The following is a 26346-nucleotide window of genomic DNA, read 5'->3' as shown; positions in this document are numbered from 1 at the left end:
ATTTTGAAAGAGAGATAGAGAGCAAGCAGAAGAGGGGCAGAGAGAAAGAGGGAGACAGAATTCCAACCAGGCTCTGTGCTATCAGCAGATGCGGGCTCCAATTCGTGAATAGAACCATGAGATTATAACCTGAGCCGACGTCAAGAATCAGACACTTCACCGATTGAGCCATGCAGGCGCCCCAGAGATGTGAAATATGCTTAGTTAGAGGCCTATTTTCTGTCTCTGGAATCATCGCCTCCCCTCTCAAGTCTTCCTGAGACCCCTAGGCAATGGCCAGTTGGTGCTGAAACTGAGGCATCACCTTGAAAGATGAAGAACCAGGAAGCAAGAGGGGGTGGAGAGGAGGGGCAGCTGATGAGCACGCCACATGAGCACAAGTTCATTTGAGACGGAAGAACAAGATGCTTCCTCTGTGAGGAGGTGTTCTAGTTAAAGGAGAGCGGCTTTGTCCTGAAAGGCTCTGACTTGGAAGGAGGCCCAGTTTTCCAGCAGATGCCTGATCCCTTTGCCACTCTGTCTGCAGCAGGTCTCTCTGCAGAACTGTTTCTTCTGTGGCCCTGTCAGGGGGGTCCCTTGCTGAGGTGGCCAAGGGATAGGGCAATCCATGGAGAAGTACTGAGCAATGTGACCAAGACATGGGACTTGGATGAGCTGCTCCAGGCCTTGAGGCACAGAGGAGAGGGTATGGGTGGAATCGCCCTTGATTTGGATTTCAGAAAGGCTGGGCATGAGTCCTAGGTCTGTCATTAACCACGTGACTGCCGTGCAGTCACCATACTCCTTCTTTATGTGGTTTCCCTGGCCATGAAAACATCATTACCTACAATATGGGAATTGTAAGGAATAGCTAGGAAAACATCTGAAGGTGTCCTGCATACTCTCAAGTACTCTGCATGAAGTTGCCACAAAATCCAGTCCCTGTCCTCGGGGACTTTATGACGTGGTGGGCAGGGAAACACAAGTACATGTAAGAAAAGGACCAGAATTAGTGACAGAACACAGCAAGTGCTGCACATTCAGGGCGGCGAGCTGGGGTGACGACGGAAGGCAGCAGGGAGACCTTGAATAGGTTTTTAAGAATTAGAAAAATGTGGGGCGCCTGGGTGGCTTAGTCGGTTAAGCGTCCGACTTTCGCTTAGGTCATGATCTCGCGGTTCGTGGGTTCGAGCCCCGTGTCGGGCTCTGTGCTGACTGCCAGCTCAGAGTCTGGAGCCTGTTTCAGAGTCTGTCCCTCCCTCTCTCTCTGACCCTCCCCTGCTCACGCTGTCTCTCTCTCTCCTAGAAATAAATTAAAAAAAAAAAACACATTAAAAAAAAGAGTTAGAAAAATGAGCTGGTAAATGGAAACGAGGAAAGGGGCATTCTACGCAAGGGCAATGCAGGAGCAAAGCAGAGGCAGCAATTCTACATATGATCTGCTCTGGCCATCACATGCAAAGGAGAGGCTGCAAACTGCCGACAAAGTCGACAAATCCCATGTGCAGGTGCGTGTTACTGGGACAGCGCTTATCTGCAGCGTGTGTTTGTTTAACATCATCTGGCGATGGAAAACAGTGAGATTTAAGATGAAAAAATCCAGATTTCCTGTTCTTTTAGAAAACCAGTAGATGTGCCCAAACTGGGTTCCACTTGCCCCAGCCAGAAGCAATCCTCTGGAGTCTCTGACAGGGTTCACGCCACAGCCACTTCACCGCCTGCTGCCTTTTTGACCTTGCCGATTTCACTTATCCCACTGCCGCCTGACCCCGGCAGCATCTGCACACGGGACCCCTCTGTAAACAAAGCCCTTCTGTTTGGAAAGGAGGTTCAGGAAGGGAGCTGTAACAAGGGGAGATACGGGTCCCTAGAGATCCCCTCAAGGAGAGATTTGAACTAGACCCACACTATGAAGCCCCCCTCCAGCTGCTGCCCGGCCTGTGTCTGCACACCTGACATCTTTGCCCACGGTCATGGACGCAATCACTTTCTTTACCGCCTCCTTCTTCTTCTCCTTCTTGTCACTGTTGAGCTCTGCCTTCAGCTCGAAGATCTCCCCTAAAAAAGGAGGGATGCATGAGTGATGCAACCCCACCCAACTGGGGGACCATTCCCAGTCCCCAAATCCCAAGACAATGAGATTGTTTAGGTCTTTGGCCTCAGTGACACAGGTAGCAGAGAAGGATAACTTTTTGGAGAGGAATCATCAAGAGGGAAGCTTCGAGGTCATGCTGGGCTGGACAGAGGCAGCTGTGGAAGCTATAAAGTTTCTGAGACAAAGTGTGAGGGCAGATCCTGCTCAGCCAGACGGTTAAACACATTCAGAGGAAAGTGCTCCTCAGGCACCCTCACCCAAAGTCCCCAAGGCAGCGTGTGATGGAATCTGGGGACTGAAAATTGGAAGGGAGAGGGTGGGATCTGCTCCATTCCCACGCTTGGCTTTTCCTGTTTTCCTGAACCTCGAGTTAAAACAGCACACTCAGGGTTTCACTTCCTGAGCCATGTGTGGTTGCTCAGCTCTGAAAATAGGAATTCAGCTGCCTCGCAAGGGCTCGAGCACGTAATACACTGTTCTTAAGAACTTGATGATCTGGAAAAAACAAATGAGGAAATAGGGCTGTTCAGGGCCCAGATAACCCCACTGACGGGTTACAAGGGCAGACTTTGGAATCAGACAGGCCTCCCGCCCTCAAAACAGTAGCCGCCAGGATTTCCTGAGCCTCTCTTGAAGCCCAGTGCCACACTGACTTCTCTCCACCTCACATTTCATCCTCATAACAACTCAGCATTTCCCACTTTGCAGATGAACACCTGGAGGCTGTGAGAGGTTCAGTAACTTGCCCAAGAATACACAGCTAGTAGCAGGTAGGGCCAACTAGATTCAAAACTGGGTCTGTCTGCTCCAAAGCCCACGTGCTCGGACCAACCAAGGACAAGGGTCTGTACTCTCTCTACTTTGACTGGAGCAGTGAATTCCCTCATTTAACACTCAGATGTAAAATGCTCATCTCAGTGCCAGCACTCAGCAGCCTGCATTAAAGGAGACTGCTCTTAGTATTAATTTGCCACGTGACCTTTGGCTTAGATCCTTCTTTTGTAGAAGGGGAGTGCTGGGTGGGAATAAAGCAGAAATCTAGATGGATTTACAGTGAGAAAAAGAAAACTTGTAGGTTTTTATCATGGCTGAGCGATGGGGTGTTCAGGAAAGAACTTAAGATGACAGACAGCAAACAAAGTTAATGAAGAACAGTCCCACAGCCCAGCCCAGGACAAGGCCACACTGAGGATATTGCTCAACAGAACCAGGAGGAATCTGCAGACCTTGCAGTTCACATTTGACTCCGTAGGGCTGAAGGAACACATGCCCTTCTCCTCCAAGACACTGAGGGGCCACATCTTCCTGCTGCAGGATCCAAGAGACCTCGAGGACTTTGACCCTGGGTCCTGCTGTAGGGCTGCCCCTGCTTTGCTTAAAGTTTGGTCAGATTCTCTACAACTGGCCATCAATTGATGGATCTAGGCCTGGGTCACCTCAGTTCTAAGAAGGCTGGTGAGATGAACCTGGGATCTTGTTTCTGAAATCTCTTTCCTCTAACGGGCCCCAAATCCAATCGGTCACCAAGCCTACTGCCTCAGTCACATACAAGGCACCCAGTTCTCTCTACCCACAAGGCTACCCCCACCCCCACTGGCTCAGGCACTATCATCTCTCATGGGAGCTTTAGTAAAACTGGTCTTCCTGCCTCGTCCCAATCTTTGCCCTCTTCAAACCTTTATTAGAATCTGCCTTGGACCTCCTCTTGCTTAAAACCATTACTGATGTCTGATTGGGACCCAGGCATCCCTCTACAGACATTCGCCTCAAAAGAAAACTCACAAAACCCCCACCACCAATGCCCCAATACACTTAGCAATAGGTTCACCCCCCTTCAGCCCTGCACACCTCTCCAACCTTCCATCACACTCTTTGGTAACTTGTGTCCATGTGCTTTCCTTGGGCCGAGCAAGAGCTCCCCTCCCCTCCCCCCTCTTATCAAGCTAGCTGAGGTCCTCCCACAGCCCCAGGCACTGCCCTTGTCATAGCATCTACCCTTTAGCGTGATTACTATACTATTTTTTTCTTAAAAATTTTTTTAATGTTTTATTTATTTCTAGGAGAGAGAGAGAGACAGCATGAGCAGGTGAGGGTCAGAGAGAGAGGGAGTTACAGACTGTGAAACAGGCTCCAGGCTCTGAGGTGGCAGTCAGCACAGAGCCCGACGCGGGGCTTGAACCCACGAACCGCGAGATCATGACCTAAGTGAAAGTCGGACGCTTAACCGACTAAGCCACCCAGGTGCCCCATTTTTTTCTTAAAATTTTTAATGTTTATTTATTTTTAAGAGACACAGCATGAGGACGGGGAGGGGCAGAGAATCTGAAGCAGGCTCCAGGCTCTGAGCTGTCGGCACAGAGCCCAATGCGGGGCTTGAACCCACGAACCATGAGATCATGACCTGAGCCAAAGTCAGACCCTTAACCGACTGAGACACCCAGATGCCCCATTACCATATTCTTTTTAATAGACTGTCTTCTCTGCTTAACTGTAAGCAAAGCCAGGTCAGAGACTCCAATCGGCCTCCTCCATTGCACAGGGAATGGGCTTAGTAAAAACTGGCCAATCAATAACTGAAAGTGCTTGATAAGAGGCAGACTTCAGGTCCTGGCTCAGCTGCCAAGACAACACACTCATTTCACCTGGTCAGCAGGCCTCTGTCAATCTCACATGGAAGGAAGGAAGGGGGAGGAAGGAAGGGCCAGTGAGAAAGAAGCTTACAGGGTTAAAGCACATTCGTCAGCCACTACAACCACCTGTTTTCCAGAGAGCAGAAACAAGCACCATACCCTACAAGACTAGCTTAGCACATTTCAGTGCAGCAACTCAGCAGACTAACATTGAGTCGTTAGAACTATGGGGAAATGTTTAAGATAATGTGAAATGAAAAACAGGATATAAATCTGACTTCACGTAAAACACGTGCCCATGGGTAAAGACCAGACACACACACACACACACACACACACACACACACACACACCACTGTGAGTAACTGAGGATTGTGTGCTTTCTTTCCTCTAGGAAAAAACCCTCTTATTTAACAATGTCAGACCAAAATAAGGCTTCTTTTCTCCTACACTTTGCAGCTGATGCTCTTCCCTTCCTGAGATCTAGAAGAAGTGGTCAATTTCTTATACCATCAACACTTCAATTTTCTGGATCCACGAGGTTAAAGATGCTCTGAGCCCCCACCAGTCTCTTCTAGGCCTCCATCCCCTACTGCAAGCCCTACCCTAGCAGAGAGAAGGCAGAAGGGTGGGGCACAGAAAGGGTGGGACGAGACCCCACAATGAAACAAACAGTACCTTTCTTGGTCGTGGTGAAATATTTTGAGTCAGTCATTTTGGTCCCTTATCTGTGGCCAGACTCTGCAAGACAAAAGAGAGAGGTGACTTTCCATTGTGTCCATTCCATTTTCATTTACAGAGCATAGGAGGAGGAGGGAGGGATCCAGCACACATGTGGTATGGGAAGATAGCTTCTTATCTCTCTGCTGGGAAAAGGAGCTGTTAGATAATGGCTGATCAGATTTTCGAAGGTCACTCTGAGGGAACTATCAAATTTCTAAATATGCATATCCTTTGACCCAACAGTTTTGTTTTTTTTTCAATGTTTTTTTATTTTTTGAGAGACCGAGCATGAGCAGGGGAGGAGCAGAGAGAGAGGGAGAGACAGAATCCAAAGCAGAATCCAAGGCTCTGAGCTGTCAGCAGAGACCAGAGTGGGGCTCAAACTCATGAAGTGTGAGATCATGACCTGAGCCGAAGTCAGACGCTCAACCAACTGAGCCCCCCAGGCGTCCCCCCACCCCCCCAGCAGTTCTACTTCCAGGACTCTCTCCCAGGGCAATACTGCACACAGATTTAAGGGTTTTACTGTAGCACTGTCTGTAACAATACACTGTTGGAAATTCACTTAAATACCCATCAATAAGGGAATGGCTAAGTACTCTGAAGAGTCCACAGATTAAAAAGCACTTAGTTACAGCCACCCCTTCTGGTGCTCACCCCACCCAGCACTGTTCTAAGTGCTTCACACAAATTAACCCATTAAAGCCTCATCACAGCCTCATGGAGGTACTATCGTGACGCTATATAATCAAACAAGCTTGGAAGATGCCAAATTTGAAAAGATGGGAAGCTTTCTTCTCTCCCCAACTTTTCCGAGCTTCTTAACAGTGGTATCCACTGTTCACCTCTAGAGGGCTAGAATCTATCTGTATACGGTAGACTCTAGCATTCCTGAAATCTAACCAGCCAGTTTCCTCAAAGCATCTCTCAGGACATCTCCCAATGTCCCAATGTGACTTTGGTCACAGTGTGAAGAGTTATTCTAAGGCAACAGGACAAAGCAAGTAATAAGGCATCCTTGTTCACTCAACATTTACTGAATATCTACTGTGTACCTTCAATAGTTCTCCTTCATGAACAGAAGGAAGATTAAAGACGTTATGCAGGGGCCAAGTAAGCTGCATACATGGCAGAGGCTCTTGAGGTAGTTCTAACATTTAAGAAGCTTTCATTTACAGAGCCTCTATTACAGTCAGGGCTTTTATACACATTATCTCATTTAATCCTACCAATAAGATAACTGGTTTTAACCCTATTTTACAGATGAGAAAACTGAGGCTCATGGTTGTTAAGTAACTTGCCCAAACACGGCTTGTAAATGGCTAAACTGGGAGACCATCTCCGGGCTGCCCGAGCTCAACAGCTGTATTCTATCAATGAAGGAATTCTGTTTCCCCTATCTGAAAGGGAGGACAGAGCCCTGACAGTGGTTAAGGACTCAGTCCAAACACCGTTAAGACTTTCAAGTACAACTGTTCAGTCCTACCTATAATCTCACATGGTACAGAAAAATCACAACTCCAAAATTGGGAATTTGAATGGAAAAAACTCACATTGTCCCTTTTGTTGCCTCCACGGAACAGACTCAAAAAGAGAACCCATCAAGGACACTTGTGATGAGCACTGGGTGTTATACGTGAGTGATGAATTACTAAATCCTACTCCTGAAACCAATATCACACTAAATGTTAACTAACTAGAATTTAAATAAAAACTTAAAATCAAAAAACATTTAATAAATTAATTAAAAATAAAAACATAAGGGCACCTGGCTGGCTCAGTCAGTTAAGTGTCTGACTCTTGATTTTTGGCTCAGGTCATGATCTCATGGTTTGTGGGATCAAGTCCTGTGTCAAGCTCTGCAGTAACACTGTGGAGCCTGCCTGGGATTCTCTCTCTCTCTCTCTCTCTCTCTCTCTCTCTCTCTCTCTCCCTCTCTCCTCCCCCATTCATGCTCTTTCTCTCTCAAAAATAAAAATAAACTTAAAAAAACCCCCACAGAATCCATTAATATCTTCTTTTTTATTTTTTGATGTTTTATTTATTTCTGAGAGAAAAAGAGAGGGGGGAGGGGCAGTATGAGCAGGGAAGGGTCAGAGAGAGAGGGAGACACAGAATCAGAAGCAGGCTCCAGGCTTTGAGTTAGTGGTCAGCACAGAGCCTGATGCGGGGCTTGAACCCACGAACCATGAGATCATGACCTGAGCTGAAGTTAGATGCTTAACCGACTGAGCCACCCAGGTGCCCCTAACGTCTTCTTTCAATGCATTACTATGTGGGGGCAAGATGGAGGTTACTGGTGGGATGGATGTGAGATCAAGGATCATTTCAAAAGTCTCTGGAAACAAAGCTGACAGAGCTCCTCTTCAGCCCAAATGAATTCTCTAGACTAAGCTTGTATTCATGGCAGGATGGCAATGAGACTGTTCCCCAACTGAGACACCCATACATTTTGTCTCACTAATCAATGGGAAACAAGTATGTGCTGTCTCGGGGCCGCCTTACATCCTTTGTGGATCCCATTAGAATAAAGGAATAAAGGTTTTGCTAACAAAACAGTAAAAAGAGAAAAATGACAATTCTTCTTTCCTTTTGGGATAAAAAGGGATGATGGCACTTTTCTGTAGGAGGTGCAGGAGAAAGCAGAAGAGACCGCTGTGTCTGATGACGGCAGTCCCGCAGTGGGGCCTCTAACTTGCAGGTCGTGGCCAGAGGAGTCAGGGCTGTGGACGGATCCACCATGTCAGTCTGGTCCATAGGTCCATCCATCCTCCCTCCTCACGCCCAGCCCGGGGTTCTGCGCCCGGCCAGTGTTGGGTCTGAGTTGATAGTTGTTAAAAGAAATGAAAAGTTGCCAAGGAACATCCCAGGAGCCTCTGCTTGCTCTCTGATTGCTCGGTTATGTAACTATTTAGCATTTGTTTCCTATAGCAGTTTACTTATACTGAAAATAATTTTCTTTTGAGCACACATAAAGCCATTTAATCTCACCAACTGATAGGTTCTTTCTGGAATGTTGAGAATGAGCAGGTAACAAGACCGTGGGATGTCTGCAACACAGCAAAGGGCTGTATGGTCAGGAGTCACAAGCGTGAGCACAACCAGCAGTGGTATCCAAAGCAGAAGTACCCCATTTCTCCAAGTTTAGCTTAAGAAGAGGGATCAATTAAAGAAAAAGGGGCTAAAAATTGTAGACCGAAAGAATCGCGGTAACATATGAACCCCTACATTGTTAAATCCAGAAGGAAATCAAAATGAACACAAAGCAAAATACCTTAGATGTCTAATGTCTGTGGTGCCCAGAAATTCTCTCTTCAACAGAGGAGGCTGTTAGGGGTTTTCCCCTCATCTGCAGGCACAATACATCTGGGGCCCCCCAAATTCCCAGAACACAACCTCCTGGGGACAGACCTGTCATATGCAACTGCTCAGGTGGAAGAAAGGGTAAGAAGCTTCTCTTTTGGGGGGATTAAAAAGAGCAACAGAGCCGCAGGGTCAGCTAATTAAACCCCTACAGCTGCTGTCACCCCTATTATGCTGAGCTTTGATGACACCCTTCCTTTTACAGGTGCTAAGCAACTACTCACAACTTAAATTGCTACCCAGCCCGGGTGCTGGCTGCTGCTTTTCTCTGCAGTGTCTATTTCGCATATCCCTCTGCAGAGGGCCCAAGGGGAGTGATGATGCAGAAACCATATCCCTCTGAAGTTGTTTCACATACAGATAGGAAAATAAAGTGAAGGAGGGAGGGGAGGTAGGGAAAAGTGAAAACAATTTGCAAAGCCACCCAGAGCACAGATTTTAGAGACCTCGTTTTACTGTGGAAGATCAACTGCATCTTGTTGATCTGCTAAGGGTGGTTATCTCCTCTGTCCTTTCTCTGCAGTTGCCTCTTAGATGTCAGTGCAAGAGATTTTTTCATTCTCTCTGACGGAATGGAAAAAACCCTGCAGTTGTGGTCTAAAGGACCATACTTGTAGATGCCCCAGGAAAGGCTGGTGCTTTCCCTGGCTCCGCTCAGCTATCACCGTATGCTGTGTCCCTAATGGAGGCCAAAGGGGCTAAGACCCTGCTTGATGGCTCTGATTGTGTACATGAGCCACAACTGAGAACAGGTAAGAAGAAGCATAGGGTTTGGATTCCATCTTTGGAAGTGGCAGGATGCACTTTAAAAAGCAATAATTGGAGGCAATTTTTGGTTTGGAAACTGCTCTGGCCAGTGTGATGAGTCACTTTTGCTAAGGAGACAGCATTCTGGGCTGGGATACCCCTCACTTTCAGCACTTACAGGCTAAGGAATGCCTTCAAGGGAAGGGAAAGTCAAATTAAAGAGGGGCACACCTGGAAAGACTGGTTCTGTCTTTGAAGAGCCACTGATGCTGTGCTCACCTTAAGTCTACCTTCCCACACTTGCAAGGTAATGACTTTGATCCATTAATTCCAGGACGAGTCCCTATTAATCTTACTTAAAAAAAAATCCTACCTACACTCCTGTTTTCCCCTGCCACCAGGCTTAAAGCAAAGAAATGCGTAATAAAGCCTGAAATGGAGTAGTTTTATGTTTTCTAAAAGAATTATAAAGAAGTCCTTGGTAAGGGGCACCTGGGTGGCCCAGCTGGTTGACTTTTGCTCAGGTCCTGATCTCGCAGTTCATGAGTTCGAGCTCCACATCTGGCTCAGAGCCAGCCTCACATCCTCCGTCCCCCTCTCTCTGCCCCGCCCCACTTGCACTCTCCCCCCCCCCCCAAAAAATATTTTTAAAAAAAGATGAGAAACACTGACACACTGGCCAGGACAAAGATGTAATGCAATCTAAGAGTGGGGAAATGAGGTCCTAGGAAGAAAATGGAAACTCATAAAAACATTCCCAGCTTAAGAGTTTGAATTTTAGCCACTGGAGTTAGAGTTAGGTTTAAGGAAAAAAGTCTTCTTTTTAAATTTGTGAGTCTTCACATATCCCACTGTAGTTTTATGAACAAGAGATAAAGAATCTTTTTGTGTTTTAAGCTAATAAAATGCATTTAAATCTATAAAAAATACATTAAGAATATTGAATTTATTATAATTTTTCTCTAAGGTCTCAAAATTGCTAATAATAATTATTTTATTTTAATCATTATTCTTTTTTAAGTAGGCTTCATGCCCAATGTGACCCTGAGATGAAGAGTCATGTGCTCTACCCACTGAGCCAGCCAGGTGCCCCAAGGATAACAATTTTAAAGGAAAGAATACTGAACTGATATTAGTTTACTTCATCTCTATGATCCAATTCCTCTGTTCCAAATGGGGATGGCAGCACTTGCTGTTCTGAATTCACTTACTTCTTCTGACAGGGGGCAATGTGGGAATGAAAGCACACTGACAAGTATGAACACTAAATATCGTGGGCTTCCATTACATGAAATTCTAGAATAAGAAGAAGAGCAAAACTATCTTATGATGGTAGAAGTCAGATCAGTGGATGCTTCTAGCTAAGGACTGTCTTGAACGAGGCACAAGAGAACTCTAGGGATGGGGTGCCTGGGTGGCTCAGCTGGTTGAGTGTCCAACTTTGGCTCATGTCATGATCTCATGGTTCATGGGTTCATGAGTTCAAGCCTCACATGGGGCTCGCTGCTGTCAGAGCACAGCCTGCTTCGGATCCTCTGTCCCCCTCTTTCTCTGCCTCTCTCCCACTCACGTACTCCCTCTCAAAAATAAATAAAACATTAAAAAGAATAACTCTAGGGATGATAGAATTGATCTCTCTATTGATGCAGATACTGGTCAGACTATACACTTAAGAACTGAGCATTTCACTTGATATAAGTCATACAAATATTGAATTTTTTTAAATAACAAAATAAAACCCAATGCTGATGAAGAAAAATAGAAAACTGTATTCTCTAGAGGAAATAAAGCCTTTCTGAGTATGACATTAAATCAAGAAATCTAGGAGTTNTTGTGGGGATGAGCACTGGGTGTTATATGGAAACCAATTTGACAATAAACTATTTGTAAAAAGAAAGTAAAAAAAAAAAAAGAAATCTAGGAGTTCAATTATATAAAAATGAAGTTTCCCTGCATGGCCAAAAACATAATTAAAAAACCCAAAAATATGCTCAACACACACACCAATTTTAATCACATTGCAGACAAAAACCTATTTGCCTTAATACATAAAAAGTGCCTAAAAACAGGAGAATGGCAACGGATGCAATATGTTCACAAAAAATTAAGAACAATGGTTTAAGCTTACTTGTAAGAGAAATTGATACTATAATGAAATACCATCCATCAGCTACTGGGTTGGTAAAGACCCAAAAGTCTGATAATATTCCATGTTCATACTGATGGGGGATACCCTCATATGATGCTAAGGAGGGTCTACATTGCTACAATCTCTACATCAATTTGGGAATTTATTCTATATATATAAAAACCATGTAGATCTAGTTATTCATGTAGCATCCTTTGTAATAGCAAACTACTGTAAACACCTTAAATATCCTTCCATAGAGCGCTTGTTTAAAAATTATGACACAACATGGGACGCCTGGGTGGCTCAGTTGGTTAAGTGTCCAACTTCGGCCTAGATTATGATCTCGCCGTTCCTGAGTTAGAGCCCCACATCAGGCTCTCTGCTGACAGCTCAGAGCCCGGAGCCTGTTTCAGATTCTGTGTCTCCCTCTTTCTCTGCCCCTCCCTCGCACATGCTGTCAATCTCTATCTCTCAAGAATTAACAAACATTTAAAAAATTAAAAACTAAAAAAAGAAAGAAAGGGCAAACAAGAAAAGTTAACAGTAGTTTCCTCCAGAAAAGATGCTGGATTGCCAAGGGACAGTGAGAGGCTGACTTTTCATCACTCAACAGCTTATATCCTGGGAATTTTATATCCTATGCATATCACCTTTTTTTTTTCTTCCAAGATTTTATTTAAATTCAAGTTAGTTAACATATAGTGTAGTACTGTTTTCAGGAGAATTTAGTGATTTATCACTTACCTATAACACCCAGTGCTCATCACAAATCTGTATCAACTCTTTCAAATTTAATGCAGGTTTTTTTTAAATGTTTATTTATTTTTGAGAGAGAAAGGGAGAGTGAGAGAAAGCGTATGGACATCGATGTGCATAGTAGGGGAGGGGCAGAGAGAGAGAGGGAGAGACAGACAGACAGACAATCGAAGCAGGCTCCAGGCTCCGAGCTGTCAGGAGAGAGCCTGCAGCGGGGCTCAAACTACAAACTGTGAGATCATGACCTGAGCTGAAGTCAGACGCTTAACTGACTGAGCCACCCAGGTGCCCCAAATATGATGCAGTTTAGAAAACAGCGGGGAATCTGTCCAAAGCACTGTTCCCAGCTCCATGCTTATCCTCAGTCTCAGCTCAAACACTGCTGCCCCAGAGGAGCGGTCTCCAGACATCTGACTCAATCATATCATGGACTTCTCCACAGCCCTCCTCATGACTCTGATTTGGGATCTGTCCTGTTTAATGCTCTCAACCCAGTGACTGGCACTATGCCTGGCACATTCCAGGAGCTCATCAAATGTTTGCTGACAAAATGAATGAAAAGGCTCCCAGAGAAGCCACAAAATCAGGGGCCTAAAACAAATCAAGATAAGAGGGCTCTCTGATGAGACCAGAGAGTGATGACGGGGCAGACCAGGGACATAAGCCTTTGTGGATAACTTTCAACACACACGGCAAGGCTGACCCAATGCCAAGACAGCTGCCAGGAAATCTAGCTTTGCTACCAACAGCTGGATGACCCTGGGCAAATCCTTTCATCTCTGAGCCTTACTGTTTCCAATTGTCAAACAAGAGAATTCAACCAGATCAATGGCTTTTCAAGCCCCTTCTCTCTTTTAAACTGTTTAAAAAAAAAAACGGATTGCTCTAGTTGACATAAGACTGGGGGACCTACAGCCTAGCTCATTCCAGTATGCCCAACTCCCCTCCTTCACCAGGGGCCCTTCAGGCCACCCACAGTTCCACGGACAACAGTTTCAGCCTATTAAATGACAGATAAGCTCCCTCCCACAACTCACGTTCTATGATCCTCTGCTAGATGAGAAATCCAACTCCTCACCAATGAGTGTTCTTCCAGGGTATCAAACTGGAGGAAGTGAAGCATGATCATTCTCATAGCATGACAGAGGACGTTTCCAAGGGACAAGAGAAAACAAATGCAGAATGCATCAGGGCCAGCAAACCTTATTAGGGCTTCAGTAGGAAGGAAAATAGTAACAAGCCAAGCAACTCCCCAAATGGCCCGCCAACAGCCAGGGAAAGGACATTTCTAGGCTCAGGGCAGTGACTCGTGCCAGACAACCTATGCTCTGCAATCGGATGAGAGGCAACAAGTTGGCAGCACTAGCACAGTGCGCTCCACACAGTCGGCACTCAGTGAATCAACAAGGGAGACCATCAGTATCGTGAGATGAGCCAGAGAAGCAGCTTTGGGAAGGGGAAAGGGGAAGGAGGTATTTGGCAAGGTCTGATCCAGTTGCTAAGACTCATCTCTGAATTCAAGGATATTTGGGCAGGGGAAAAATGATCCCTGAAAGTCTGCGTTAGTGGCTTCCAACTTCAGTGCTGTTTAAAATTGTCACTGCTGGGGCGCCTGGGTGGCTCAGTCGGTTGAGCGTCCGACTTCGGCTCAGGTCATGACCTCACACTTCGTGATATCAAGGTCCGTGTCAGGCTCTGTGCTAATGGCTCAGAGCCTGCAGCCTGCTTGGGATTCTGGGTCTCCCTCTCTCTCTGCCCCTCCCCCACTCACATTCTGTCTCTCTCTCTCAAAAATAAATAAACATTAAAAAAAATTTTTTTTAATTGTCACTGTTAAACCCTTGCCTGATGAATAGCTGTTCAGAAACCTGTTAGGTACATGTTAGCTCAAGGACAGTCAAAACTACACTAGGAAAAATGAATAAAAGAGGTTAGGGTGGTAGTATTTCTTCTTCATTTAGAACAGAAAAGCCAAACTTAATCATCCCCCACGTTTGGATGTTTCAGTTGTGTCTCCAAGCCACAGGGTGATTCATTCACAAATATTCCCCTGCTCTGCCATGCTCTGGACTGGGTGCCTGCCCCAGGAAGCCTAGAGTTTATAATAAGAGATAATGATTCTACCAACCACCCGGCCATCACTCACTGCTGCTCACCTGTCTGACAGCCTCTTTTTAAAAAGAAAAAGGTCCTGGGGCGCCTGGGTAGCTCAGTCAGTTGAATGTCCGACTTTGGCTCAGGTCATGATCTCACAGTTCGTGAGCTCGAGCCTCATGTGGGGCTCCACGCTGGTGGTGTGGAGCCTGCTTGGGATTCTTTCCCTCCTTCTCTGCCCCTTCCCCGTGGGTACTCTTTCTCTCCCTCTCAAAAATAAAGCTAAAGAAAAAAAAAAAAAGGAAAAGGTCCTCAGGTAAGTCCTAGAGTTCACTTTATAGACAGGGAAACAGGTAAGGTCAGCTTGAAGATTAAAAGGTGGATCAGCAGTAGAGAAACCAGATTTCAGACTTTCTCTCTGAGACAATGTGGTCACCAAATTCAGACAGGCTCTTTCAAGTCGGTTCAAGAACTGTGAGAAAATAAGCTGTGTTCGTCTTTAGGCTTGGCGTGAAATTCAGAACGAAGGTGGCAGTGGGAGTCATAATGCAAACGGATGTGCACCACGGGCCAGATACTACATAAAGAGCTTCACATTTAATCCTCACAAGAATGTGTGGAGAAGCGGCTGATAATATCACAAGTTTACTGATGAGGAAACTGAAGCACAGAGAGATCAAGGCATTTGTCTGGAGTCACACAGCTAGAAAATGGCAGCACCAACACTTTCTATCCCTGACCCTCAACAGGTGTCACAGGTCCCACTCTGTCCAGCAAGGCAACTTCTCCTGTCTGAGCGAAGCCCTGGCGGAAACACACACTCTCCAAGCTAAAGGTTACACGAAATACATTGCCACACATCCCTGCAGAGTCCCTCAAACGTTGAATGACCGGTTATTTTAGGGCCAGCCCATCCAGCTTGGACAACAGGAATGTCAAGTTTGGTAACGTGCCTAGTGAAAGCCTGTCTGGGTGAGTGTGCCGAGTTATGGGCCTTCTGGGATTTGGATGACAAGCGATTAGCCAAAATCAATCTCCTGAGACCCACTAGCAATTAAAGCCTCAAAATGAAAAGGAAGTAAATGCAGGCACATTCCATGTGCAAATGTTCTTGTACTAGCACCGGGTCTCTAGAACCTATTTCTAGAATCATGTGCCAGTTTTCAACTATCTACAGACAGTCATGCTTGGAAAGACCTGCTGTCAAGAAAAAAGAAAGTAACAGGGGCTTCTTCTGAATAATACTTAATCAAGATGAAGAGAAAAGAGGCCAAAGACCATAAAACAAGGTGCCTTGAGATCTCAGTTTTCCCATCTATATAATGGGAATACTTTCTGAAGATCTGTCAAGTGTTGGAGTCATGCATTCAGCAAATGTAACAGTGTGGGGCGCTGTCAGCTCTGAGACTAGGACTGTGCCCCACACATGCACCCGGGAGACAAAGGACAGTTTTCGCTCTGGGCTCTTACGGATGCAGAGGCCAGATAACGGACTGCGGGTGAACAGCAGAGTGATCATGCCTTCCAGTTAAGTGCTACCACTGCTCGGACAAGGAGGGTTCTGAGAATGAGGGAACATCTAGGGAAGCCCTCTTAGATGAACAAGGGCTTGCCTGGAGACAAAAAGATGGCTCAAATTTGGAAAAGGAGCCCTGAGGGTGACCTGGAAAAGACCCACAAGATGCTAAACCACTGAGGCTAAACCACCAGCAACACTGACTGGGGTGCAGGCTCTGTGCTAAGTGGTCTGTAGCCCCTATTTATAAGTGAGGAATTAAAGATGCTGAGAGAGGAGTGACTTATCCAAGGCCAAAACAAGCCTGCATGTTCAGGAGTTTGTGAGAACCCCTGTCTGGCTGACAGCAAGGACTTGGAAAGGAAAGGCGTAGACGACGTTAGGCAAAGAAGGAGGAGATTCACAGATGGTCCCGGATGCCACAGCATGTTAGATCCTACAGGCAAAAGATGCAGTGACCCTGTCAAGTGACAAGTCTCACGCTGAAAAGCATTTGACACTGCTGATCACCCCCTCTTCCTTGAAACACTTTCTTCCCCTGGATCCCAGGATGCCATGCTCTCTGCCCTCCCCTCTACCCCACTGCCTGCTCCTTCTCAGTCTCTTTTGTGGGTTCTTCCTCCTCTCCCTCTTCTTCAACACTGGAGGCCCCAACTTAGGCCTGGTATGTTTTCCCTTCCCCGCCAGTACTATCTTGCCTCTATGGTAAGCTTGCCCAGTGTCAAGGCTTTAAGTATCATCTATACGCTGACAACTCACAAGTTTACATCCCCAGACCCAACCTCTCCGATGAACTCCCAGCACATATATCCAAACTGCCTAATACACATCTGAACTTGAATGTCTATACAGCTGACAGTAGCTCAAGCTTAACAAGATAAAAACTGACCTCAGGTTAAAAACCTCAGTTGCCCTTGACAACACACACTCTCCCTTATATCCCACATCTAATCTATCAGCAAATCCTATTGGGTCTACCTTCAAAATGAATCCAGAATCCATAAAGCGGCTTTCCACCAGCTCCATCACTACTACCAGGCCCCGAGCCACCATTACTGCTAATTGAAGATCACTACCAAAGCTGTTTCCACACTGTTCCCAACAACTCATTTCAGCAACAGACAGAATGATCCCGTTACAGTCTAAGGCAGAAAGTGCCACCCTTCTGTTCAAAATCCTCCAATGGTTCCCTGTCTCACTCAGAGTAAAAGCCAAAATCTCTACCATGGCCTCATGGGCTATAAGGCCTGTATGAGACATATCCCTTCCGTCTCTCGTTTACACACATACATACCACCCACCCATTATTCCTTTGAACTCTTCTCCCACTGTCTTCCCCATCATTCCCTCAGTTCCAGCCACATGGGCCTCTGTGCTGATCCTTCAACACAATAGACATGTTTCTACCTAAGGGCCTTTGCACATATGCGCTGGTCACTGCCACAGAGGCTTTCTTCAGATAGCATCATGGCTTAGTCCCTCACCTCTTTCAAATCTCACTCAAATGTCACCTTCTTTGACCACTTTATTTAAAATTGTACACATCCCTGGGGCGCATGGGTGGCTCAGTTGGTTAAGCATCCAACTCTTGGTTTCAGCACAGGTCATCATCTCACGGTTCATGAGATTGAGCCCTGCACTGGCTCTGCACTGACAGTGCCCCTGACCCACTCTCTCTCCCTCTCTCTCTCTCAAAATTAATGTAAATCAACTTCAAAAAAAAGTGTATACGTCCCCAACCAATCCCCCCAACTCCCCATCCTTCTTTCCTTCTTTTGTATTTCTGCAACATACTATAAAATTTATTTATTTAACATTTTTTAAGTTTATTTATTTTTGAGGGAGAGAGAGAGAGCACAAGCAGGGGAGGAGCAGAGAGAGAGGGAGACACAGAATTCAAAGTAGGCTGGAGGCTCTGAGCTATCAGCACAGAGCCAGGTGTGGGGCTCAAACCCACAAGCCATCAGATCATGACCTGAGCTGAAGTCGGTCACTCCACCGAGATGCCCCTATAAAATGTATTTTTTAGTCTATTTTTTTCTACTCCATAATGTGCTCCATGAAGATAAAGATTTTGTCCATTTTACTCACTACTGTGAAGCTCTTAGACTGTTACCTGGCAAATAGTAGTGCTCAATAAATGTCTGAATCACTAGTGTTCAACTCTCCTCTTGGGGAAGTTTCAAGTTTTGTAAGCCCACCTCAGCTAGAGACCAGCTTCCCCATGGTCCATGTAGCAGGTGTGTCAGCATCAGAAATGCATCTGTTCTGGTTGTCAAGCTATTTTGACAAAACTTAAGTAGAAAATGCCAGACCCCCAGCCCTGGCAATACATGGAAGCCAAGTAAATAAAGAAAAGAGAGAAGAAAGGGCAAAGAGTGGGGGAGAGGATCCGGTGGCAACATCTCCAGTGGGAGAAAGGTCCAGGCCATTTCTTTCTTTCTTTTCTTAAATTTTTAAAAATTTATTTCTGAGAGAGAGAGACTGTGTGAGTAGGGGAGGGTCAGAGAGAGAGGGAGCACAGAATCTGAAACGGGCTCCAGGCTCTGAGCTAGCTGTCAGCACACAGCCTGACGGGGGGCTCGAACCAATGAACCATGAGATCATGACCTGAGCCAAAGTCGGACGCTTAGCCCACTGAGCCACCCAGGCGCCCCTAGGCCATTTCTTCAGTGAGGCCAGATGGCCATCCCCTGCTCCACACGCATCCGTTCTGAGACTAGGGCTGCAGGAGGTGGGGATGAAATGCTGGGGGCAGGTGCTCTGACACAGCTGTGAAGTGAGCACACGTAGGCCCTTCCCTCTGCCTGTAACCCTCTAGGCCCACACGCCTTCTGTTTCCTTTGTCAAGCTCTTCACTGCTTTTGCCCTTGCTGAGCTTTCTGCCTAGATTATCCACTCCAGCGTCTAGAGTGGCTGCTCCAACTTATCCTTCAAATATCGGCTTAGATGACATCACTTCAAAGACACCGTCCCTGCACTCGTAGGTATTTTCCTGTCCTCGCCCTCACCCCTGTTCCTAGTCACAGGCTGGCTGAGCACCTCCCATGCCACAAACAGGTCTACGTGCTTAGGGATGCAGCAGTGAATAAACCAGACAAAACTCCTTGCCTTCATGGAGCACACATCCCTGTGGCAGACAGGGACCACAAGCAAGCTAAATAGGTACAATCTATACCATCTCAGAGAGTGATAAATGCCATGGAGAAAAAGAAAACAGGAAAGCAGGGAAGGAGGATAGAGAGTGTGGGGGAGGGGAGGAAAAGAGGTTGAAATTTAACCAGGTGGCTACCTTGAGAAGGTGACAGGTGACAGTGTCTGGGGAAAGAGCCTTCCAGGCCTAAGACGGTGAGAAGTGGGGGTGTCCCTGGCCTGTTTGAGAATGGCAGGGAGGCTGAGTAAGGAGTGGGTTATGAAGTCAGAGGAGAATGCAGGGGGCCTTCCAAGTCAAGGTAAGAACTCTGGCTTTCATTCTGAGTGAAGTGGGAGCTGCTAGATGGTTCTGAGCAGGAGTTCTGAGACCAGACTTACGTTTCAACAGGGGCTAGATGCTCTGCCGGCTTCCCTCACGGTTACCAGTTCTTCTAATTATTGCATTTGTTTTCTATTTCCTCTTTGCCTCCCCCGCTACCCCTACCCATTAGAATGCAGTAAGCAACCCAAGCACAGAAACTGACTTGTTTACCCATCATCACACTTACCCCAGTGCCAGGCACACTGCAGGGCCCGATAAATACTGAATGAATAAATGCCAAATGTATGATGGCCGTGTCCTAAGTGTCTAAGTAACATCCAGCCCCTCAGCCCTTAGAGATCAGAGAATGAAGACCACAGGAGCAGCTTCACCAGCTAATGAAATTTTGTCATTCCACTCTCAATATGCTTAAGACCCTAAAAGCAATTAGGTGTGGCAAAAAGTATGTGTCACCCAAGTCTAGTCCTCTGCAGAGCTCTGCTTTGATGAATGTTTTCAGTACTGAAAATCAACAGTGCAGGACTGGTGGTAAAGCTTTGAGATCCATCTTCCAGCTCAAGTCCACAGAGAAGAGAGCAGTCATCTGGCTGCATCTCAGCTACTGGGCACTCTGGAGTCAACCAGCCATACTCTTACCTTAACTGGAAGGGGTCCCTAAGGTCAGGGGTCAAGCCCAAGGCTAAATTAGACCCAAAAAGCATGAAGCTTGGGAATCTAAAACCACAGCCAAGCCCCTTCTCAGCTCCATTAAATAACGGGAGATGATCTAAGAACAAGGGGTTGGGAGAGGAAAGGCGGCTACAGCAGATGTGACACCGGGTCTACACAACCCAAGAAGCACAAGCATGCCACCACTGTAAAATGATAACTGCAATGTCACCCACCTGAGGGATCTGTGGGGCTAAACCAGGTCAATACACACAAAGCCTTCAGCAGTGCCCAGTCCACCAAGTGCTTGATGATGCTAGCCATGCTTACTACCACCTAGGGAGGGTGGCTGCCACCAGCAGTCCCTTGCTGCTCCCCAACTCCAGGTCCCTAGAGGTCCTGAAGCATTCTGGTGGTTGCTGGGTGGTGGCCACAGTAGCCCAAGAGTAGTAATCCTATCACTAGTCAGATTTCTCCCTATCCCCCAGAGTGATATGAGGATGGACAGGAGATCATCTGGAAAGTGCTTTGAATTCCTTAGGAATCAAGGAATCCTAACACTTCAATGCAACTTCCATTCATTCACTGCACACTTACTGAGCACCTAGGTGCCAGACATTTCACTAAGTGCCAGAGACCCAGAAAGTTAAGACAAGTCCTCCCCAAAGATTAAGAGCTGTTTACTTAGAAGACAGGCAAACGAACAGACAATGACAACCCATCGTGATCAGTGCCACAGGCCATGGTGGAAGTTCAGGCCTGCAAGGTGGGGGAGATGATCAGACAGGAAGCTCCAAGCAGTGGTCCAGCAAAGAAAGAGGCATCTGTGACAGGGAATGGTGTTCAGGCAGAGAGGACAGCACAAAGCAGAGACAGAGGGAAAAAGAGCTGGGGGTGGTAGAAGTGGCAAGCAGCTGAGTTTGACTGGAGCTTGGGAAGAGATAAAAGTGGGGAGTAGGAGAGATAAGGCAAGGGGGCCAGGCAGGGGTCACCCAAAAGGACTTGAAGGCCATGATAAGGAATGTGAATTTTAGCCTGAGGGCAATGAGGAGCCATTGATGGATAATCAAGCAGGTTATTTATTTATTTTTTTTTAATTTTTTAATGTTTTATTTACTTCTGAGAGAAAGAGAGACAGCATGAACAGGGGAGGGTCAGAGAGAGAGGGAGACACAGAATATGAAGCAGGCTCCAGGCTCTGAGCTAGCAGTCAGCACAGAGCCCGACGCGGGGCTCGAACCCACAAACCGCGAGATCATGACCTGGGCCGAAGTCAGACGCCCAACCAACTGAGCCACCCAGGCGCCCCCAAGCAGGTTATTTTTTTAAGGATTTCCCAACTGCTCAAGTGACACTTTCTCTCTGACATGATTTGCTTCTGTGTGAAGATAAAAAAAAAAAAAAAAAAAAAAAAACCAAACCAACAACGCAAAAACCATTTCTGGGCTGTGATCACTTATCAGTGACCTATCTTAGGCAAAAAACAAAAACACAAAAAACACAAAAACCCTGTTCAGAAAAAGAAACATCTACATGTAACAGATGTCCTCTCAGCCTTCATGACACAAACGTGCAAAGCCCATACCCAAGCCACGCTTGCTCACTGTCAGCACATCAGGCTTTGGTGCCAGGCGTGAGGGTTTTCTGGGAAGTGAGCTGTCAAGATGGCAAGTTTCAGAAGACGACCAGAAAAAGATGAAAGGCCAAGCCCAAAGCCAGCAGGACCAATAGACTAAACTTGTCCTGAAACTTTTAGGAAGTGAAACGAGAAGGGTGGTGATAGTCCTGTGTACATAAAGGTCTCTGCAGGAGGAAGTAACACCCCACAAACCAGGGTCGACAGCCTTCCTCAGACACAGGCCCCCAGTAGGCATCAACTGCCCAGAGATCCACAACCTCTGAGGGATCTGATTCTTTGAGAACTATTGAAGCTACTCTCCATGACAATTTTTAAGAGGTTGGAGGAAGCTGGTGGGCTCAACTCAGGACAGGGAGCCAGATGCTCTGAGCTTTGCTCATGTTCCCACCATCTGTGACAAGTAGCCTCATCTCGAATCCTCCCTGGGAAGGATGGGGATAAGGTGACAATATTAAGTTTCTGTGAATTCAATGGAGCTAGGAGAACAGACCAGAGTTAAAAAAAAAAAAAAAAAAGGTACTAGAGTAATTATATCACAGCTTTCTTCAGAAGCATGTGGAAACCTTCACACACATTCATTAAGGCTTGTTAACACCCAGGAGTGGATAAAAAGGCAGCAGGTCCTTCTCATGCTGCTGTCAGGGAAACTGAGGCAGAACTGGAGCAAGTGAATGTCTGCAAAGGAATAAGGCTCAGACTCACAGAGTCTAGTCCTGCAGCCATCAAATGACCTCACCATCTCCCAAGCAAGATGTGCTCTCCCCGGCCAAGAAGCCAAGGGACCTGCACTTTTCTCAGAGACACAGAGACCCTTCCCTTGAGAACATTCTTCAAGAACCCAGGGCCCAAAGATCCTCCTAGGTGTCATGTGCTTCCTCTTTTTATTCCAAAAGGAATACAGCTCAACTACTCTTAACAGAGGGTCTGAATATTCCTAAATTAGCTTCATGGATGGCCTGTTTTGTATCTCACGGTTCCAATAGTCACGAAATATTTCCACTTCTGTTCTGAAAGGTAATCACTTACAGCAATAGCCTGCAGGATCGCTTCATCCTAAATATGTGAATCAAATGCTCCTTATGAAGATTAGATGCAGAGTAATAAGACCACACTGTACCCAGCTGCGAATAAACAGAATGGCAGCTAATGATATTAAATAGCCCTTACACCCCAACCTTGCTGCAGCCTCTTTTGTCTCTGCACTTTGCAGGCCCCTGGAAGCCTGAGTAAGAACCTGGCTCTGCCTAAAGTACAGGATTGACCTTACCATGTATGATTCAACCTCACTGTGCCTCAGTTTCCTTGTGGATAAAATGGGAATATCAACAACCTCAGGAAGGTTGTTATGAAGTTTACATGTAGTATTGTGTGCAAAGTGCTTAGCACACTGTCTGGTACGCAACAGGAGCTCAATAACCAGTAGCTGGCATTTCGTATTTTTAACATGATTACAGGTGTCCCCAGATAACCTGTCCATGAAGCGCCAACGGACAGATCAAGCCCAAGCCTACCTCCGGGCAGGCGGCGCAGGGCCGGTTCTTGATTTTTTTTTTTTTCTGTTTGAACTTTGGTAAAGAGATAAGGCCCTGAACGACAGGGAGGCCTCGGAATGTGAAGGGGGCAACCAGGACCCGAAGAGGCGTTTCCCGTCTGGTCAGGCGCGGGCTCCTTAGGGCCTAAGTCTAGGAGCCTCTCCAGAGGACGTCCCAGGAGGGGGCTGCGGGCTGGGGCGGCTGGGATTCAGGCCCGCGGCCAAGTGGGCGCGAATGAATGAACCCACAGTCCTTCTGCCTCGTAGGGGCTTGGGAAGCCACTCTCACCCATCTAGCGCCCCGTCCTCTCCATGACCTCTGACCCCACAAACCCCCTCATCTCGGACCACCGCCTCCCCGTCCCACTCCTTCTCTTGCCTCGCCGGCCTCCCTTCTTCCTCACCCGAAGGTCCGAACGGCTCCCGGCGCCACGGCGCGGCTCGGATCGCCAGCAAAATGTCCGCGGCCTCGTCCTCCCTCTCCCCCGGTGCGTCCGTGCCGCCGGCCGCTCGGAGCCCCGCGGCTGTCACCTGCCGGGCGGAAGTGAGCTGCCAGCGCGCGGGCACTTCCGGTGGACGCACGGCCTGGGGGCGGGGTCAAGGGTACAACCCCAGCGGGGCGTGATGCCCGGGGGCGGGGCCAAGAGGGGGCGGGGGCAAACGGAATTAACCCCTCCCCAGCCGTGGTGCTGCCTCCCGTGGAGCGCTGAAAATATGAGCCCCCTAAATCGCTAAGTTGCTTAAGGTGATGGACATGGAGAAGGTCGTAGAGACAGACTTCAAGGGCCATCTGTTTCTTTGGTGTGAGAGACGGGAAATCTCAGCCTCTCAGAAAGGCAAGGTTTTGCTCAAGATCACTTACCTTATGAATGGAAGAGTCAAAACCGGAGCTGTTTTGTAGTAGTCTAGCGCTTACTGCCCTTCAGTGGAGCCCTTTGGAAATATCGACTGGAAGGGTAAACCCGTGAACCTCCAAGGAACTTATATCCAAGAGGAACTTCATAATATCCCATTTTCTCTTTTGCTGGGTCTGCCAGGACATCAATTCCTATAATCATCTCACTCCCGCCTCTGGCACTTTTTCCTCCTTATAGATAATTTCCGATCATTCCCTTTAAAACAGTATTTCGTGGATGCTCTTTCAAAATGTTTTACTGGCAATGAGTTTATGACAAGCTCATATTCTGACTCTTACGGTATTTTCTTTTTGCCACGATAGTGATTTGATTAGTTCGATTCAGGCACACTTGTAATCAGGTATGAGTGCCATCTCTGTCAAAGGAGTTTTAGCAAAGATAATAGAGGTTTATAAAATAAACTTTAGGTTGAGAAAAGAACTTTTTTTTTAAGTTGCTTGTTACTACATTGTGAGACCGTTAAGGTTAAAACAGTCATGCAGGGGTGCCTGGGTGGCTCAACGGGTTAAGGGACCTCTGATTTCAGCTCGGGTCCGGATCCCTACTTGGGGTTCTCTCCCTCTCTCCCTTTCTCTCTGCCCCTTCCATGCTCCTTGCTCTCAAATATAAATAAATAAACTTATAAAATTAAATTAAATTTAATTTAAAAAACAATCATGCTGAAACACTAGTTTCATATTAACTAAATCAGTTAATATGATTTAGAAGTCTAAAGTAACATTTTCCATTTCTTGTATGTAAAGAAATGCTTCCTCAGTTCATTACAGGAAAAGGAAAACATCATGTTTTTGTGTGTGGAGGGGGGAAAGTATTTCAATTATGAACCATAAATATATATAACTGCTAAGTGTTATTTTTAATGTTTTAAACCACTCAGGTTAACTAAAGATATATTTGTTTTGTTTTTGAGTACTCGCATAGGTTTCTAAAAAATATAATTACAAATTTAGTGAGCACTTCATATATCTTTACATGCATTGCAGCATTAAACAAGTGACCTTGGTTTCACACTTTTTCTTACATTATTCACCTAAGTGTTAGAAAACATTGCTTTTAGGGGCACCTGGGTGGCTCAGTCGGTTAAGTGTCCAACTCTGGCTCAGGTCATGATCTCACGGTTCGTGAGTTCGAGCCCTGGGTCGGCCTCTGTTCTGAGAGTCTGGAGCCTGCTTCAGATTCCGTGTGTGTGTGTGTGTGTCTCTCTCTCTGACCCTCCCCTGCTCACGTTGTCTCTCTCTCTCTCTCAAAAATAAATAAGACATTAAAGAAAAAAAGAAAACATTGCTTTTAGGTAGATCACTAATATATCACCAGGTTATAAACCACATGCACGTATTTAACCAGAAAATAAGAAGAGGAATTACTTTCATCCTCTAGATTGTATCAGTAAAAGGTTTGCATTTGAAAAATGTGTTAACTTCAGGGGAAGGATGAAGTCAAACTTTAACCTAATGAAAAATTTTTGCTAGTGAAAATATGAAAATCTGAACAATGGCAATGTTTGTTTGCTTTGCCTTTACTTACATTTTTCACATGCTTAAATATTAGATACTAAAAATCCAAACAATCATGGGATCCTCTATACCTCAGCTGACATGATTTCTTAAGGTATGTTCAACCTTGTTTTGCTTACCTTTGTGGCATGTAGTCTGATTAACAAGGTGATAGTAAAAGATATATTGAAAAAATGGTTTAAGGTTTGTTTATTTTTGAAAGTGAGAGAGAGGGCAGGGGCAGAGAGAGATTGGGGGACAGAAGATCCAAAGCAGGCTCCACGCTGACAGCAGAAAGCCTGATGCCTGGCTCAAACTTACAAATCTTGAGATCATGACATGAGCTCAAGTCAGACGCCTAACCTACTGAGCCACCCAGGCACCCCAAAGATACTTTTTTTTTAAGATTTTATTTTCAAGTGATCTCTACACCCAACATGGGGCTTGAAATTACAACCCCATGATCAGGAGTCGCACGTTCCACCAACTGAGCCAGCCAGGTCCCCCCAAATTAAATTTTTTTAAATTTGTAAGAGAAAGATGTTTGAGTCTCTGTTCCAAGCTGTTAAGTTACCTGAAGCTTTTGTCAAGACCAGAGAGAAGTACATG

The 26346-nt window shown here is 46.2% G+C and overlaps 1 protein-coding gene across 2 annotated transcripts in view; it reads right to left on the bottom strand.

The window, feature by feature from the left end:
- Positions 1-23873, bottom strand: part of AP1B1 (adaptor related protein complex 1 subunit beta 1) — a 54854-nt gene extending 30981 nt beyond the window's left edge. For both annotated transcript variants that reach the window (XM_077761640.1, XM_077761642.1), the window contains exons 1-3: positions 23732-23873; positions 5383-5445; positions 1932-2037 (exon numbers count right to left, since the gene is read on the bottom strand). In XM_077761640.1, coding sequence (XP_077617766.1) covers positions 1932-2037; positions 5383-5419 — 143 coding nt within the window. In that variant the 5' untranslated portion in view covers positions 5420-5445; positions 23732-23873. The remainder of the gene's footprint in view (positions 1-1931; positions 2038-5382; positions 5446-23731) is intronic.
- Positions 23874-26346: the final 2473 nt, after the last annotated feature.

This window comes from Crocuta crocuta, unplaced genomic scaffold, assembly GCF_008692635.1.
Source record: "Crocuta crocuta isolate KB4526 unplaced genomic scaffold, BGI_CrCroc_1.0 scaffold348, whole genome shotgun sequence".
NCBI lineage: Eukaryota > Metazoa > Chordata > Mammalia > Carnivora > Hyaenidae > Crocuta > Crocuta crocuta.
This window is presented reverse-complemented; position numbering and strand designations above follow the sequence as displayed.